This window comes from Rhipicephalus microplus, chromosome 2 (genome assembly GCF_043290135.1).
Source record: "Rhipicephalus microplus isolate Deutch F79 chromosome 2, USDA_Rmic, whole genome shotgun sequence".
NCBI lineage: Eukaryota > Metazoa > Arthropoda > Arachnida > Ixodida > Ixodidae > Rhipicephalus > Rhipicephalus microplus.
The window spans coordinates 282,075,110-282,094,492 of record NC_134701.1 but is presented as its reverse complement, the minus strand read 5'-3'; the positions used below and the strand labels follow the sequence as shown (position 1 = coordinate 282,094,492).

At 42.9% G+C, this 19,383-nt stretch overlaps 1 protein-coding gene and 1 long non-coding RNA gene across 2 annotated transcripts in view; one reads left to right on the top strand and one right to left on the bottom strand.

Moving 5' to 3' along the window:
- Positions 1 to 362: 362 nt before the first annotated feature.
- Positions 363 to 18,844, top strand: LOC142780327 (uncharacterized). Its single transcript, XR_012888392.1, has 4 exons — positions 363 to 590; positions 13,515 to 13,821; positions 16,976 to 17,084; positions 18,710 to 18,844. It is a non-coding gene; the product is annotated as an uncharacterized LOC142780327 (long non-coding RNA).
- Positions 5,082 to 19,383, bottom strand: part of ft (cadherin-related tumor suppressor fat) — a 131,917-nt gene continuing 117,615 nt past the window's right edge. The window contains exons 14-20 of the mRNA XM_037415245.2: positions 18,687 to 19,341; positions 16,914 to 17,248; positions 16,131 to 16,234; positions 13,504 to 13,808; positions 12,441 to 12,649; positions 10,337 to 10,610; positions 5,082 to 8,546 (exon numbers count right to left, since the gene is read on the bottom strand). Of these exons, the coding sequence (XP_037271142.2) occupies positions 6,862 to 8,546; positions 10,337 to 10,610; positions 12,441 to 12,649; positions 13,504 to 13,808; positions 16,131 to 16,234; positions 16,914 to 17,248; positions 18,687 to 19,341 (3,567 nt within the window). The 3' untranslated portion in view covers positions 5,082 to 6,861. The remainder of the gene's footprint in view (positions 8,547 to 10,336; positions 10,611 to 12,440; positions 12,650 to 13,503; positions 13,809 to 16,130; positions 16,235 to 16,913; positions 17,249 to 18,686; positions 19,342 to 19,383) is intronic.

Genomic DNA, 19,383 nt, shown 5'->3' with positions numbered 1-19,383 from the left:
GGTTGTTTATTATACGTGAGCGTATTTGTTTATGACCTATACGACGAGAATTTGTGTGTTTTAAATTGACATATTTAGCGTTTCTTTCAAGCATTGTTAGTATTGTAATGGCAACAGCGCTGGGCATGGAGTAATGAAAAACTAGTTTTTTCTTGTTTTTTTGTTCTGTTCTCTAGAGTCTCTATATTAACTCTATGTGTTTCACCCCTACTTTCGCGGAGCCGGTGCATCCGTAGCGCTGAATGGCTGAGACGCGCTATGTCAGTTGGCCCTGACGTCATGTGAAGCGCGCGCGAACGAACTTCGCGCGCTTTTCATTCACACACGCCATGAGCCGAACTGGTAGGTGTTCTGTGATGAGCCCTCTAGGCTCGCCGCTTCAAACGTGCTTCAAAGTTTCATTCTGCTTCATTCTTCGTGGCAATGCCTGCCTGCTGCGCGTCTCAGTGCATCGTGCAGCAGCAGGTCATAGAAAAGAGTAAAATTAGTTTATATTCCCTGAGGAAAAAAATCCTGCGCGCAGGAAGCAGTGGATTCAAAACACCGCGAGAAAGAACTTTGCCCCTTCGAAGCACATCGTTCTTTGCGAGGTAATTGTTAGCAATTTCTTTATATGTCTGGATGAACTTGTAGGGAGATCATAATGCTCACTGCATAACCGGACTGCCCGTTGAGTCCAAGAACGAGGACATATAAATGTGGATATAGCTTAATTTTTTCTGAGTGAGTTACTATATGCTATGCTGGTCTCTCTGTGCCGCGACAAAGCTTTGTTGTGCTTACGCGCCAGCGTTAGTTTCCAAAGTATGCAATTTGTAAGCTAACGTGTGTAACTCCTAACTTGTAGCTGTGAACTTGTGTGTGTGTGTGTGCGGCGTGTGCCTGCTCGTTTGTGTGTGTGTATACGTGGGCGCCTGCGTTTGCTTGCGATTGTAATGTCAGTAGTATTTGCACCGGTGTACGTGCGGGCCTATGTGTGTGCTTATGCTAGTACGTGCGTCTGTGTGTCCATATTTATACCCACGTCCGTGTGCGCGCGCACGTATGTGTAGTCCTGCGTGGGTGTTGGTTTGTGTATGTCTGTATTCGTGCATGCGTATGTGCGTGAGCGCCGCTTGTGTAGTATTCGCGTGCTGGCTTGCACGTGAGTGTGCGCACGTATGTTTTGAGCGTACGTACGCGCCAGCGTGCGTATGTGCGTGAGCGTCTGCGCACGTGCGCTTGTGTACGTATTCGCGCGCTTGCTTGCACGTGAGTGTGCGCAAGCAGTTTTGCGTGTGTGTGCATGTACCATAGTATTAGGAGCTTTTGTATGAGCTATCATCCTTTTTCTTCTTCTTAAGAAACTGAGGCAAGTCGCAGAGGTAATCATAATGGAATACAATATCTGGTCGTTTCATCGGGACAGAATACAGGCACGCACATTAATTCCACTCTGACTTTTTGGTAACACGCATGAATTTTTTGTGTTGGTGTACGTATAAAAGGGCGTCGGGTCCACTTATTTCGGTCAGTTCATCAAGTAAATCGCCCCGTTCTTTCTTAGCTACGTTCTTTGAGCTGATCAGGACCACAATAAATGAAAAAAAAAATCAGTGTGAACCTCATGTGCTTAACACGCCTAGTTGGTACTTTTTTTTTTTTTGGGGGGGGGGGGGGTGCTTTCGCATGTGTTTATCGAAGCGCATCAAAAATATATCAGCCATTGTGTTCTACCTGCAGTCTACTTTCGTCCAGGCGGTATTTTCAAGTGACAAAGCTTAATATCACACGTCAAGGACCGAATAAACAAGCGCGCGCATTGATTCTAATGCGGCTACAGCGCGCCAGTGGAAGATTCTGTATGCCGTGCGTGCTGCGTCGGCCAGGAGAGGGTAGAAATTCGAGGAGAATCGAGGAGGAACACACGTGCGCGGAGAAAAGCACAGTGGTGCCTCTAGCGGGAGCAGTGAGAACTGGTGTACCGCCGCCGACAATAGACAAGGCGTGAGCATAGGAATCTTGACGAGCAAGTGCCTAAAAAACTTACAACACAGCCTCCTTCCCTCCGCATGATTCGCATAACGTCAATTCCCAAGGCACAGTCTTTAAAGTGAGTGATTGCCCCTACCTCCCTCCCTCTATGTCCGCCACTGGTGCGCACAGGGAAAGGCGGCCATTGATTGACACAGCCAGCCATTGACAAGTCAGCCGTTGACACAACAGGGAGGGGGCCACTGCAACGAACCTTCGCCCCCTTTCCTGCAAGGAAACACTTGCGCCCACCTATGTTGAAAGGTTTATCACACGGTACTTCTGTCTTTGCTTCGTAAGAATTCTAATGAAGCTCGTGCGAACCGCAAATGTCTGCACACTGGCTTGAACGAAAACTTAAGCAAGTCAATTGACTCGTGATGGTCATGGGACTACGAGCATAGCAAGTACTGCTACAGGAAGGAAAAATCAGAAAAACACTCGTGACGGGCTTGGAATACGAGAAGTTCTTTAAGAACAGTACCAGAAGCGACAAGCAGGACATATGTGTGTCGAATATGACAACCATGAAAGAGAGGCGAAGGGCAACAAGTATAAAGCGGAAGCATTACTGCAGCCGTTTTGCTGCTGCCCGCCAGTTTATACCAACGCCTCCTTTATTTCTTTCAATGCTAGTGCAAACACGCGCTTCTCAACAGGAGCCATCGGTTCGTCTAGTTCAAGGAGTGGTCGTGATGCGACGCTACATGATTATTAGCACTGCTTGCGTCACACATCACAGTGGGCCACCACAAAGCTAACATTTATTTTTGCTATGATGTGGTCTACATAACCACAAATTATTGGTCACACAATGTCTAAGACTGTGCATAAATAAATAGATAAAGTCGGATTGTTTAGTTATACTTTGCTGAAGCGTTGACAAAATGGTATTAAAAGAAATGGCGAAACTTGCAGGTCGCGTAAAACTTGAAACGGCGAGACGGGATAATTCTGAGGTTTAATCTGGTAGCTTCTAGGTTGTTGCTAGGTTTTAGCTAGCTGATGCTAGTTCGTGTCTCGGTTGCTCCTCAGCATTAAAAGGTTCGAATTAAACCACATTCACAGACACGACATGATGTTGCAGCTCCCGAGACAGAGATTCGCGCTGAAACCAAGCGTTCACATCTCCCATAGATCTATTAGCATGTCATCGTTAATGATGGGAAGGAACGAGAAAGGAAATGGCGACTGCGAAATCTCTCAGCCGCTGTTGCCTCTGCCTGTTTCCTCGTGTTTTCTCGTTGTATGTACTTGGGGCTGTCAGCTTGTAACTGTTGCTCCTCAGGGGACCAACGGCGTGTGCAGGGATTAGATTAATTTCTATGGCACTTACCTGTTCATGATAATGATACCTTTATAGCAAAAGCTGTAATTAGATCACAACAAGGGCTGCGTGCGGCACCTCAGTTGTCCGCCGCCTCCGCCGGTTTTTGTAACCGCTGTTAAACAAAATAATAAAATAAAAATTCAATAAATAAACACATCAAGGACACAGTTGGATTCGAACCCGAGTCCCCCTGCATTCCAGCGCAGTATTCTGCTGCCGAGCCACGCCTGTGCTTAAGACTCCTACGCAAACTGGCCTTAGGCAGGCTTCATGTCGGGAGAGAAATCAGGTTAATATGAGTAATAAATCATTTTAGAACAGCAAGGGAACAACCAGGTATCACACAACGCAAATTGCGTAACGAGTGGGTCGTCGAATGCTCCAACCACTTACAAAAGCTTGATCTTTTTCATCTATTAACTGTGGTGCATACCCACTGTGTGGGATTGTGCCCCAGACTGCAAAAGCTTCTAGCCTAAATGTTCGTCGTCAGCTGCAGCATAAAAAAATTGTACAAAATTCTTTGCAAGTGTACGGCCGGTACCACGCTTCTCTGATGAATGATGAAAGATGGCATAGTGAATGCCTGCCTACTACACCATGATTGATGGCGTAGTGGGTACCCTGCAAATGTGCTTGCAGCAGCTACCCAGTGTTAATAAAGGCTCTGAATGGCTGCTCTTTCAGCTTTCCCTGTGACAGTGCCACGCATCCTGCGCAGGCCTGTTGGTTTTTTTTATATGCCCCAGAGTTATTACGGCTGGCTTAAACAGCTTTGCTGTTAGATAATATAGGAGGGCTCTGTTAGTGTGATCAGATTTAGATGCACAATCGATAAAACTACATTTTGTCCAGCGCAGCATAGATAAGCGAATAGAAGCAAGCAATAATATAAGGCCCACAAAAAATAACATGAGGAAAACCACTGAATTGTCAAAACTAAATAACACGGATTACGTTTGCAACCAATTTCCTTTCATTATTTATCACGGATTACGTTTGCAACCAATTTCCTTTCATTATTTATCAACAGAAGAAAATAACACTCCGTTTTCTGGCAACCTTAAATAACATTCTATAGCCGTCACTAAATATCTAGCCCCTTGAGCGAAACTAAAATAATTTTTAAGGGAGGAGCTAGTTAACTGATAAAAATTATTATGGAAGTGCACCACACATGAAACTTCATTCACTGTCTGTACAGCCAATACACCCCATGGGTACGTACATCATGCTTTGAAGCCTTATTTTAAATCCCTCTAGCCCGTGTTTCTTACTAGCATTTCAGCATTATACTTCTATTTTATTGGTGACACGGAAGCTGGTGGCAAGTTAGGGCCTCTTCAAAAACTAGTGAGTGCACATTAATTTTAGAGACTAAAAATTATAGCACAGGCTTTGCAAGCTTACATAGAACACTTTAACGAACGATGATCGGCATCACATGGCTAAAAGGCAATTTACTTCAGTACTAATCTGAAAAATGAATAGTTTTAATCTTTTGTGGATTCACACTAGCCATCATCAAAATGCAGTTTCTAAGAAAGTAAATGGATTAGTCTGTTTATTATGCAACCAGCTTAATTCACTTATAAAATCTCATCAAAATTGTTTCATGGTCTCTAAGTGTATTATGTACCATCGTCTGGGTTGCAGTGATAGGAAATCATTCACTGCCATCTTGACTGAGAAATTGCATGTTTGTGTCTATCCTTTCTATGCAAAGCATGTAGCGCAATTCATGAGCAACAAGCTGTTTTATTCAGTTTTGTTGATTTCCACTATAAAAAGAAAAGAAAACATGGCACATGGTAAAGAGGTCAAATGAGAATGTTTACAGGCAGTCTGAGAGCAGCCTCGAGTACTTGGTCTAAAAAACAAAATGTTTCTGCTTTCACTTTGTTTTCTCCTTTGTCTACCAATTCCGATGGCAGCCTTATGCATTGCATAAGGCTGCCATTGTGGAACATAAAGGCATATTGTTTTGAGACTAGAAGTCAGCAGAATATGGCTTCGTGTTGTGGAATATGCAAAGCTAATTGTTTTGTGCTGCAAATCACTTGGCTTCCATTTTTCTTTTGAATGCTGTAAGTTGTCTTTCAGAGCATATGTGAACCTGCAACAAAATATGCTCCGAAGCAAACAAACGCTGAAAAAGGTACTACAGACACAAATAAAAAAAAAACAGCAAAAGAGGCTTTGAAAACAGGAACACATAGACAAAAACAACGCTGGACAAAGTTGGATCAAAGCTTGATATGAGGTATGTGTCGTTAGTTCACAAGATGATTGGACAATGTCCACAAAAACAGGCCCAATAAATTAGGAAATGGCAGTTATGCTTTGGCCCGTATGCCAAGAATAACCATGGCCAGCAACTTGCAGCAAGTGCTGGGTTGCCTACGTATGTTGACGGCAGTGTGGACATTTTTCTTTTTTTTACACGCTTCTCATGTGACTAGGTTTCAAGTGTGCACCAGTGTAGCACTGGAGACCAGCTGGGTAGAAAAAGCACAGCATTAGTTACTCTTTTCTTAATGCAACGCACTTCTAAACCTTAAGGTAAACACGTGATCCATAAATCATGTCTTCAAAGGCAGCCACATTTAGCTACACCTCAACTCTCCGAAGGCAACAGAATGTTCACTTGCTTTGAAGGGTACGCTACTCGTTTCATTTCACTCGTAACTCGTCAAATCTGTGTATGCCACTATTTTCTCTGCAGTGTTAAAGGAAATCACAGTACATTAGGCAGAGGAATATTAATAGGCCTGCGTACTTATCATATTTGTGTGTATATCACATCTGAAACACATGCTGTTGAAATCAAGACTCTTAGACTTTCATGCTAACTAAATTATTGAAGGACAGTCCGATGCTGAAGTCATCCAACCAGCATGAAAAGTATTCGTGTAATAGTGGCATGTTTTTATATGATGCTGCAATATAATTTAGCAGCATTTATGATAAATTAGTTTCAAATGTTAAACATTTAGTTTGAAATACTGACGTGAATAATGATGTCAGTACCCTATATGTGTTATTATAGCCGAGTCTGGGTAGTCTTTTCAGATAAAGGATGCCATAATGAAATTGCTTTTAGAGTATAGTCTCCTTTCTTCCTTTATGTTAAAAAAATTTCTAGAAATACTCGAAAGGTAGTGCAACCAAGGTTAAACACTCGTCTGATTGCATTGTAGCTCATCTGTAATGAATATTAGCTTTGATAAGTTTATCGGGAGATGTACTATTATAAGATTTTAAGCCCAACTTGTTTGAAAGCTATGCAGTTTGAATCATCCACATATTGGCCTGGCTACCGCGTCAACACTTCCTGCAAAAATTGAACTTATCAGGCTTCCCTTTAATAGTTGTTGCGTGAAACTACACAGCTACATTTAAGTTTGCTTTTTATGGAAACGAGCTGCCTGATAACAATGCATGTCCTGACTCTCTTCTTTTAGCATCTGTGCATTTCCAACCCAGCTGGTTCCTCTGAGTATTCATAGAGAACAAGCTCAAACATACTCTTCATTGGGCTTTGGATGCCCTGGCGTAAGTGGGCTGACTGTGTCCGGCAAGTCAGCAATGTCCTTGAACACACCCACTAAGTTCTCAAAGTTCGGTCCCCAATTGAGCAAGCAGTCCCAACCAAGCACTGCACCACTGGGGGGCTTGTAAGAAAGGTGTGAAAGGTCATCATCCGAGGCCACTAAAGTGCTTAGCGATCCCCGGAATGAGTCAAAGCCATCATATGTTTTTGATGGGTCTTCGTCATTCTCATTGTCTTCTTCAGCAAGCTTGGAAAAGATCATATTACCCGGGCGGAAATCCCGATGGTGGGCTTTATCATATCCATTGTCATATTCGAACTCTGAGCACGTAAACGAGTCGTTTCCACTTTCATCACTTGACGAGTCATGAACTGCGGCTGCATCGAGGAGGGTGGTTGTAGTTGGCCGATCTTCCAGTAACTGAGACAGTTTGTCCTTTGTACCTTCACTTCCAGAAGAAGAGACTGCATCCAGTGTGCTCACCAGGCTTGAATTGCGGGGCCTTGCATTGAGGCACTCAATCTCCTCGGCTGTGAGGCCCAGCCCGGCAAGTGGTTGACTACAGTGGCTCTCAGCAGCTGGAGCACAAGCTTGTTTTAGCTTGGCCGAGGGAAGGCTTCCGGTGCTTCGACTCAGCTGGCTCACTGGGCTGTTTAGGCTGCGCTCGGAGTTGGTCAATGGGTCTTTGAAAGGCTTGGAACCACCACCAGGATGTGCACTGGCCAGGAGGGCTGTCTGAAGGGGTTTCCCACTTATATCCTGCAGAGTCAAAATGCGTGGTGTTTGGCGTGACAGCTCGCTAGATGGGCTGAGTCGAGCGAGCGGTGTGCTGTGCATCTTCAAGGCTGACGGGCTGTCTCGGGCTGCAGGTCGCAGTAGAAGCTGCTGTCTCGGGCTGTGCCGTGCCTTGGGACTTGCTGGACTGTGCCTGTGTGTGCCGGGATGCTTGTGCACACCCTTGTGCAGTTTGCGTAGCTGGCTACCATCCCTGAACACCCTGTAATGATACACAACGTCAATGTCTGAAGGGGCGATGCTGCTGGCATTTTCGAGATCATAGTGCTCCGGCTCAGCCGAACTGTAGGCAGGCTGTTCTGGGCACCGAGGTCCCGCAAGTGGCGATGATGCGTGCAGGGCTTCCCGTTCTATAATGTCTGGCCTCTGTGGTGCACGAACCTGCTGCAAGTCAGCGCTGCCTTCCCTTTCCCTCGTTCTCTTTGGCAACACCAATTCTGGTGCTGATGGTGTGGTGCGTGGATGCTCTTCTGGTGCGGTTGGCATGGCTGGTTCAGTGTAATTAGGCTCCTGGTGTGGAGGAGCCCTAGTTGCATCTGTGAGTTGGTTGATGACACTGCACCCATTTGACTTCGCTTGGGTGCTGCTAGTTGCTGCTTTAGGGCGCTTGAGCTTGCACCGACGAAACACGAGTAGGCTGACGAGTATAACTAGGATGAGTACCACAAAGAAGGCAATGACCAGAATGATGCCGACGCCAAGTGGATCAGCGGCCACATCGAGGCCGAGGGCCTCCTGGTTGCAACTGCGCCCCACAGTACCTCTCACCACCAGTTGAAAGTAGTTGTGACTGGCATTGAGAGACTGCAGCTCACCATTCACTGCTATCTGTTGAATACAGCCTTGAAAGGAACCTGCGAGAAAAAAAGAGCATCGTTTCATTTTATCTTCATGTGATGTAATTTTCATTGTTTCAAACCAACACTAAAGCAGCAAGGAGATAAACTAGCACAAAAATTAAGAAAATTAAGTAATGTGAAAAAGAGACAAGTGCTGTCCCAACGATTAGTTCTTCCTTATGAACTATTAGTTGCAATAGCAATTATATCCCATAAACCAACACATATAGCATACAAAGCACAGTAAAAGTTCTGTCATTGGTAACAAAAGAGGCATTTTAATAGTCTAGGAGTGCTCTGGAACAGCCAGTACTAACGCTATTTAGCAATTACTGGATGGGCACTGCAGCTAGCACTTCAACTCTCGTTAACAAAGTCGAAGAGACCTCTGAACTTTGTTTGAATTATCAGAAGTTTTCAGATATATAAATCTGAGTTAGGTGACACCACACATAATGATTATACATTGATTTTATCACATTTGAAAATTTTTTAAGTGTTTTTAAACCTTGACTGCACCGAATGAACAAGAAGCAGAGGTTTAAGGTCCGCAAGTTTATTGGCCATTTACTGCTGATCAGACTTTTCAAAGAAATCGTGAATTGCCAACTGCTTCTTTGCTATATGTGCCTTCAGCACAAACCTCTATATACCAGTTGAGAAGCATCACGGTCTATCGTGCGTGTGCTTCATTTAGAACGTTTGTTTACTAGCAAAGCCTTTTTCCTCGAAGGCCTAAGGTGCTTATTTGTCAATTTTAGACTGTTAGGTTTACACACGCACACAAATTTTTAAATAATAGTGGCAAAGCAGCAGATATTTTCCGGTATGGAACTGCAAAGAGTATGAATTAACCAAAGGATGAGTTTCAATTAAGAGGCTTTTAAATACATTGAAAAAATCGAGGAATAAGCAAAAAATTGAATTTCATTTGAATTCACTGAAAGTATGAATTATCAGAGTTTGAATTATCGCGAGTCTACTGTAGTGAGATCGTTGGCACCAGCTCCTATGGGTCAGCATGCCTTTGTTGTTTTTTCTTATATCGTTTTGTGGGGAGAGGTGCAGGCTGTATGTCCCACATTGTTTTAATATTCTAAACAGACCTGGTGTACAAAACATTTATATGTGCAAGCAAGGGGGATGTGAAGCACCTGCTTGGAATGCACTCCACTCTTACTCATGTTCTAGCCACCCATGTTCTGGGCTGTCTTCATGCGCATACACTATTTTACTATTAATGAGGGCTTCATTAGTGGCTTTTGCTGAAGACATATATGTTCCGTTCAAGAAGCGAAACCTTGACTAGTTGGTGATAGTTCTTTTTTAAGCAGTTTAGCGTGCTAAAGAGATGAGGACTAAGTTCTTAGAAGGTTATAAGACGAGCGCCTGTTCTGTTCTCTTTTTCTCATGTTTATGCAAAGCATGGAACAACAAGCCTCAATTCTTATAGTAAATGGCTACTATATTAGAAATATATAAGATTATCTGCATCTGCATAACAAATATCACCACTTTTGAGATGAAATTCATGAAATACACTTAGCCAACCATCTTGTACATTAAGCGGCTTTTAAGCACTGATGGAATATTTCAATGGAGGCATGCGGGGAGGTGAAGCTGAAAAAGCAGTTTTGCATTAGCATAGCATCTTGAAGTTTTGTACCATAAACTCCTTACAGAAGATCATTTAGATCAGCTTAGCCCTGCACAAAATCACATAGGGCGGTGCAGATATGCACTCTGTTTACACTCACATGCACAAAGATATAGGTTTCATTCTAGATTCAGCAAAGGGGTATCACCTGGCGAATTCTCATGAGTGACTGAGTTCAAGTCCCAGTGTCCACCTATGGTGAAGGAACTTAGGAAGGGGTCCAGGAAGTCGTGAAGACCACCGTCAGCTGGAATTTGGTGCTCCACGTCCTCAACAGCGAGCATGACTGCACCACTAGATTCCAGCTTGCGACTGAGAGAGATGTCGTGCCAGTTGCCATCTGAGATGCGCCTGGGGTGGCGCCATCGCACTGGATCCTGCTGCTTGGTCTGGGAGACATACTCCAGATGTCCATCCACAAGCTGCAAATAGGTGTATGTGATGAGAATCACTGTGTCTCTTGAGTCGCAATAAGGTTTATCAAATAATTTAGTTAACTGGGAGACAGACTACCTAATTAAAACTATAAAGGTTTACCTGGCAGCATGCCTAACATGTTGAACGAAGTGAATGCTTGGGTAAATTGAATCCTTTTAAATGGATCAACTGCCTCTAATGTTACTGGTTTTGTGCATGGGTTGTGCACCCAAGCTCATTTCAGTGGTTGGAACTCCTTTTCAACAAAACATATTTTCCTAGTCTCTTCAGGTTCCTTCAGGAAGCGTAGCACATGAGCAATATGCAGTGCACAAAGCACAAAAATTGAAATTTCATGAAGAAATGATAATCTCACAGAAAAGTTAAACGAGCCTTCATTGCACAAAATGCACTGGCAATACTGTATTGAACATTCCAAAGCAACACAAAAACTTACGAGTAATTTTGACCAACAAGGTTTTATTGTAGTATGCCTAAAGCACAATAAAGAAGCCTTTTCTCATCATATGCCCATCATAGCAAAGCCATTGCAGCCAGTAATCAAATTCATGAATTCGTGTAGCACAGCATTAAAAATTGCAATGTAATATGATGATACAATATTAATGTACATTCAGTCCTCACAGTTGTGCAATAATGCACTATCTTTGTAATCAGCAATGCTTTCGAATGCTTCCAGTTTGTGTCCTTGCTCCTTTACATTGCAACATCAATATTTCTATCATAATCAATTACCTAGATCTCATGATGCATTATAAAAAAATATGGCATCACCAGAACCTCACGCAGAAATATAAGGGCATTATTATAATCCTCTTCAACCTACTACATTTTTTCTGCACTACATAGCCTCTGCACATGGAAAGAAAAGCTTCATTATTATTCAATAAGTGCAATCTTCCAATTTAGCTTAACATTTTGATATAGTGGATGATTAGCTCTTGGGGAGGTCTGCAAGTGTGATACTGCAGCTCGTTCCTGCGAGCTACTATGGCGAATCAATTGTCAGCGACGCCACATTCACGGTAAAACATACGTGTTAAGCTGTTTGTGTGGGTTATGTTCTGTTTGTGTTTTATTGGTGTTGAATTATTCGTCATGTCACCAGTTGCCAGTTATCTTTTAAATTCATCTGGCAAGCTCACAATTTTGTTCACTAAAAGGAAAAAGAACTAAGCTTTTATTTTGCCTATGCATGTACAGTGAATTACGCGATATTTTTGTAAAATGCCTACTGCTCTTGAAGGGTTCTTGGGCTCTCTCAAGATGTCTCCGACATCTTTTCGCCTAAGGACCTCCGACTTGATGGTGTTGGAAATAAACTTGACTTGACTTGACAGTTATGTAACTCTTTCTGGCTCTTTTTGATTTTGATACATGCACACACACACACACACACACACACACACACACACACACACACACACACACGCAGTTTCGTACATTTGTCATCTTTTTTTCGACTGAATTTTCTATCGGGACCATCAAACTTATTTCCCGCATATATAAAGTAAGGAGTCTGAAAAAGGTTGTATTGCGAGTCATCAGGCGCAATGGTACTCCTCCGTACACATAATTCTAACAGATACAGCACTTACTCCTGTTGCCTTTGCCCACAGATTTAGTGAGGCCATTGCACAGTAATTGTGCTCAGTGTTTGGCTGAGTGTCAATTTGTTAATCCCTAAAGCCTCAACATCATAGCAGCCAACTTGAGCCCTCTGACTTCTTGCCACAGACAAACAAGCACACATTTTCACAGTTTAACAAAATACACAAGAGGAAATACATCACACCCAGTGTAGTGAGTTTTACCTGTAGTCTTGTGTAGTCCCTCTCAGTGGCCACTTGGAGAAGTAGACCCGCATCAGTCCTGGTGCGAAGCCTGAAGGCCAATGTCTTAAAGGTTGCAGTGCTCCTGACACTGCGCCGACTCTGCTGCAACAGCAAGGCTGCTCGCCTGTGTTTCTCCTGAGGAACGAGTTCCAAGTACGAATCGCTGCCGAGTGAATAGGGCTCCAGAGCTGCAAGAGAATGTTTCATTACATGTTGTGCACTTGAATGCATATAACTGCTTGTGCTACCTGTATAAAACATTTTCTGTGGTATAAGTAACTAGACTGTTTCGAATTAGTAGTAGCCGGTTTGCTTTAGATGCTGCTGGCTTTTGACAGGTAGCAAGAGCTCACATCTAGTCAAAGCAGCAAGCTTCATGTACCCATTTACACCTCGTTTTCTCATGCTTTAGGGCTGCAAGCAGTTCAGAACATTTGGGATAGCTTTTGTCTGGAAAGCTAAAGGATTCTGTTATGCACCTAGATTGATGTTTTTGCCTTATTTTGCCTAAAGCAGATGCCTTATTCTTCTTTGTAAAAATGTTTTGACAGGGTCATTATGTATGAAAAAGAGGCTTATGACACATTTCACTGATCATACTACCGTGCTTTCACAAAGATTTTTGTGATGACTAAGCATTGCTACAAGTATAAGTGGGCTTTGATGTTAACCATAAAAACAAACTATACCATCTTATTCTCATAATACAGCTAAAAAGCTGTCTCTCACATCTTTTGTAGTATACATTGAGAACACTGTGAAATAAACAGTGAAGTAACATAAAATGTTACAGATTTAATGTATAAGACATAGCATATTCCTCCAAGTTTCCTTTCTTTCAGCTCTATCTTGTAGCCTCATCGTTGCCATCTTACACCAGCTGATTTGCATTTTGACACTTTTTTTCCATTGTAGATAGCCAACTACATTGTTTGTCCTGTCCTCTTGCCTGGCATGAAGCTGGTTACTAACAACAGTGATGGGGGCAGGAAACATGCGAGAAAGGGAGGATCGGCTAAAGTTCTCATCCATAAGGACTGACCCTCATTGCAGTCATGTGCCAGCAGACCTCCTCCAGAGCAGGTACAACGGCTTGTAAACCAAAGGTCATGGCAAGGTGCCCCACCCTTGCAACCACCAGCACAAGGGTCACCCCTGCGACCGCATGCGACTGTGGTGTACTGCGACCTGAGAGGAGCATCCAGGGCTAGCGGGTGGCCATCAACTGATACACTGTGCATGCAGCCGACAAAGTCATCGGCTGACACCTGGCTGGGCCGCTCCAGCAAGGGCTCCACAGATGGCAGCCCACCCACAAACAGTGGCTGACTGCTCAGGCTCAAGGTTCTGCACATCATTGGTAGACGTGTACATTCACAAATTACAAGGCAGACTGGCAAAGCATATCACACACATTACAACAACTTGCAAAGATGGTATAGAGGATTTCATTTTAAGCAATGGACTTGTTCAATACAAACTAAATGCAGTTCAAACAGCAAAAATGGTAATAATACAACAAAATTGCAAAGCCATTTATGTTTTATTACACTATAGATTAAACATGCTCATATTCACAATTACAAAAAATATTTGCACTGCAGTGATGACATGAACTTTGAGCATTGCTGGTATCAGCTTCGTCCTTGCAGAGCAAAGATGAGGCGGTGGATAGTCTTATGCAGAGGACACAAGCTATTTGGCAACCAAGGACTAGCGGGGCACACAGCCATAGAAGTTTCTGAAGTAAACATGGCTGTAGTCGTCTGTACTGTTGACATCCACAAGTTAAAGTACGCTCACTTTTTACATTACACCGAGTACTTGCTGTTAATATTTATGCATTTAAATCATATGTGGAGTTGCTAGCTTAGTCCTACTGTAACCTCGTCTGCTGTGTGCAATGGCGAGTTCTGCGCAGCACTTGTTCACACTTGTGACTTGCTTTGACACTGTATACGAGAAAGCAGCCATTAATAACTAGTACTTATGGCAGGGCATTGCTGCAGTGAATGTCAGTTTCCTTGAACAGTGAAAGACAGACATAATGAAAGGGTACCGGACATGTGAACTGCATGAGTAAACAGATTAACTTCATTGCTGACACATTGTTGTCATGTTTCATTCATCACTGGCAACAAATTTTAGGAAGTTGTTGCTCTGTGCGAAATGCACCATTCTATTTACATCAAAAATTTCTAAAATGGTACCGGCGATTCTAATCAGATTGAATACATGCGTGATGCATATAGCTGTGCGCATTTTACAACATGTGCAAGCATTAGAGATAATGCTAAAATGCATGATAACACGTGTATGAAGCACAAATAATCAACTAGCCAAAATCCTCACACACTCACAGCTCTTAGAGGAACATGAAAAGCTGCTTTTTGAAGTGCTTCACTGGTGTTCTTAAGAATTCATCACATCGTGGCATTCCCCAGTAGACATCAAAACACTATGTTAATTTGTTGATGAACTAGATGTGTGCTGCTCTCTGTGATAGAGATATGAAGCACCTTCAGCTTAACATAACGATGCTATGTAGTCTGAACATAACCACTTATGACAGATGCAGTCTCAACACTGATTGCTTGTCGTGACAGTGTCATTATCATCAATCATTGTGGCCTACACGACATTAGTTAGACCGCTGTTAGAATATGCGGACGTAGTTTGGGACCCGCACACCAAATGTGACATCGATTGCATTGAACGCGTTAAAAAAAAAGCGCTAAGATTCATCTTCAACTCTTACGACAGGCACGTGTCCATTACTAACCTCAGACATTTAAGCGAACTTCCAACGCTATAATCACGCAGGAAACTGCATCGACTGCAAATGCTTTACAATATTGTAAACGGTAACATTAGAATGGGCTTTACTGATTACATGCAGTATAACAGCGCAAGGCCAACAAGATAGAAGCACAGTAAGACGATTATAAAGCCACGAGTTAAGACGAAGGTGTATCAATTTTCGTTTTTTCCTCGATAGCAGAATGGAATGAGCTTCCATGTGACATAGTCGGCCTATCATCAGTTCATGCGTTCACAAATGCCGTGCAAGATTATCTGTGATGTTATGCGCAATTCTTGTCATTCTTTCTCTTTTACAGCTTGAAATGTATGCGGGTAACCATTTATTTCGCGGTATTTTTCTGTTGATGTAAGCTGTCCTTCGGTTCACATGCTTATTTGGTTCGTTGGCCGTTTCATTCATGTTCTGAAATGTTGTATGCGTCTTTCGGGTGTTCAATCACTCGATCCTGTATGTGTTATTGCTCCTGTGTCATACCTCAGTGTATTATTGCAAATGCTGTTGGGCTTGTTTTTTATGTTCGCGTCTTGAGTTCACATTCGGCCGCATGTGTTGTTATCATTAGACTTATGTGCATTTGTTCTGTTTTTCTTTCTTTTTTTTATTTCGGTTGTCGACTGAAACGATGCAATGTGATGTACCCACTCCTGCCATGGCTCCCAAAAGGCAGCCGGCAGTATCTGATAAATAATAAATAATAAAGTAATAAATAGTTATGCAGAAGAGAGTACCGTCTCATTTTCTGAAAAATTGTTTCTCTGCTGTTTGCACTCTATATATTTTGCTGTAGAGGAAATCAAGTATAATCGCAGCATTAATTATAGGCTCTGTACTGGTTCTTTACTCACCCTGCTTGCCCAGTGACTGAAAGTGAGCAGCTTGAGTTGGCATGAGAACATTCTTCACAAAATTCTCCATGGTCTTGGCAGCTTACGACTGAAAGTGATGCCACCTAAAAAGCAATTGAAGCATGAACCAACATAGGTTTCCTAATCTCTACAACATTTATTAAGAAGCAAGTATAAGCCCAGTTAGCAGAAGTATGTGTAGACAAATTTTTTCAGGAGGGTTGGGGGTCTGAAGGGAGAGAGGTTTAACTACTCTTTATGCATGTTCGTGCATGCATCTGTACATGTGTGTGTGCGTGTTCACACGCAAACCACTGTCAGTGCATATGTTAGAATTTGTTTATTTAAACCTGCCATCACACGCAAAATTGTCTGGGGGTTTGTTCAGATATTAGAAAGAAACAAGGTTCTGAAAAAAATTTTAAGTAACGTAGCATTTTGAGCGCGTTCGTATGTCATATATGTATAGCTTTACAGTGCACGAAAAAACTCGGTCAGAGAGAGACGTTACACACACCCAGGTGCTAATGCCTGTGCATGTAAGTGTCACGTCTTTCTCTGCCTGTGTTTTTCTATGCGCTATAAAACTACCAAAAAAAAGGTTTTTGTTCTTTTTGGCATGGAACGTTTAAAAGGGCCCAATATAGATATCAAATTAGCCTGCAGTAAATAAAGACCCGTCCGCTATTCCAACACAGACCCAAACGAAAAGAAGGATTTAAATTGCATCTTCCTTCTCATGCAGGCTAAGCAAAGTTTTGCACTAGCATTAGGTCAACTTACCCTGCCATTGCGTATGACTGTGACTCTGTGCCATCCACCATCAGCAACTTCTTTGTCGACAGACACTTTGGAAATAGCTGTGCGTGATCCACCAAAGGAAAACTGTGCCTTGCCATCGACGATCTCGAGTGCCACAAAATCAGACCGGCCACCATTCTGAACACCAAAGTTGTAAGCAAGTAATGCATCCCTTTGGTTTGTGGAAAATACTATTGAAATGTCATTTGTGCTTGGCTTGAGTGAGGGGAAGGCCATGAATGAATAGGGCTGGAAGCCGTAGGTTGACTTCTCACAGTGCTTCCCAAAGTAGTTGGGTTCACACTGGCAGTGGTAACCTGCATGAGAAATCAAACCACTATTGTCGCTGTCCTAGCGGAAAGAAAAATTGCTGAGAAGTGCAAACCATTCTGCTGAAAAACAGCCTCATAAACAATGCAAGTGAGTTTTTCATTGCTTAGTTACCTTTTCTGCATAATCTGTGCTTTAACATTTTTTTTTTTACCGAAATAGGGTTTCATAGCATCAATCATAGCATTACAAACAAGTGGAAGTTATAACATGTGTCAACCAATCAAGATTGGGATAAATTCACAACCATACTATCATTTTTTTTTTTTCCAAACTAAAATTAGTGATCTGCCTCTCCCTGCCACTGGGTACAAATCTTCACTCATGCAGACACCCTTCGTAGTAGAGAGCACTTATTTCAGAAAAAGCAAAATCCACAACGTCTGAATGGCTGAAAGTTTTTGCAAGGGTTGTCTAATATTCCTGTATGTTTTTAAAGTTTACAATTTGATACATGGTGCACTTCCCTTATTTTAGGCCTGTGATATCTGAAACATATTTCGAACATCTTTATTTGCAAGGTGTAGAAACGAAATGCTTTTCGTTTCCATTTTAGTTTCGTTCCACTGCAAAAAGTTCCATTGTTTTTCTTCCGGAAAGAAAAAAAAATGCTCCATAGCAGCCTGTAACAATATTTATTTGTATGCGAGAATTTGATGTTTCAGTTAGGATAAAAATATTGGTTTTGTCATATTGTTACTCACATTAATCTTGACAAAGTGAGGCAGCAGTAGGACACATTTTTCCCATGTTCTTAAGAAGAGCACAACTAACCTTACCACGCATTCCTACAAATCAGTGCGAACCAGTGCGCTTCTAAGTTACCGAAGACTTTCTCAAAAGTGAACCACAACTTTTTCAAGCGGGCTCAACGCTTTGTGTCAAGAGAGTGAATGATCTCAGAAGCAGCCTGTCATCGAGCATACCTCTCACATGCGAGACCAGTGTTCATACAAAGCCAACATTTGTCCCGAGAATGCTTTCTCCACACTGGCACGTGTCACAAGCACACGAAAGATCACTTGAGCTATTACAGAGATCTCCGTGCCACTGCTTTCATTTTTTGCACAATTTAAATGCACCTTTATTTCAGAATTTCTGCCTGAGATATGTATTACTGCTCACATTGCATGACCTCGGTTGTTCTGGATTGCCAAATTTTCGAGTGAACCGAAAAGCGATAAAAAAATTTCAGTTTCACATTGGGACAAAATAATGACTTTCCAGTTAGGTTTTCGTTCCAGTAAAAAAAAATGTATTTTTTTGTTCTTGGTTTTTGTTTTGTTCTGCTACACTGCTTATATGTTTGTTCTTAGGAATGCTTACAAATATTGTTACTGTCAGAGAAAAATGATCTCTAAATGGGCAAGAAAGTGTGAACAACACATAATACAATGCAGAAGGAGTGCATAGCAAGCCACAAACCTGCAGGTCCATCACTGATGCAGGTGCCTCCGTTGCGGCAGCGACTTGGCCTGCACCCATCAGCTGCCTGCTCGCACAGGCTTCCCTTGAAGCCAAGCCTACAGAGGCAGAAGAAGGAGCCGCCAGGCGCCTCCCTGCAGCTGCCACCATTCTTGCAAGGTGAGCTGGCACAGCTCTCCTGACGCTGGCTTTCACAGCGTGGTCCCTGTCGGTTGGGTGGACACGTGCACCGGAAGCCTGATTCAACATCCGGATAGCAGGGTGCACCATCCGCACAAGGGTTCGGCGAGCACGGATCTAATTGGTCCTGGCACTGGTCTCCAGAGAAGCCACTGGGGCAGGAGCAGGCGAATGAGCGACTTGCACGAGGGGACACAAACACAAGCTGAGGTGAGTCCAGGATGAGGAGAGATGGCTGCAGGTCTAGGTAGCTGTGGCACGTTCCACCGTGCTGGCAAGGCGAGCTCACGCACGGCTCATAGCCAACTAAGATGGTCTTGGCTAGCATCCCTTGCAGAGAGTCCTTCTTGGCTTCTAAACGCCGGACAACTTTTTCGGGGGTTACGAGTGCTCCTGATGACCTTTTTACAGCAAGGGCCAGTTGGAGTTGCCCTTGCACATCTGTCATGCTGTAAATGACTGGCACGCCCAGACCCTGCATAAAGTGAAGTTTGCACAGATTTTACAGAGGCAAATG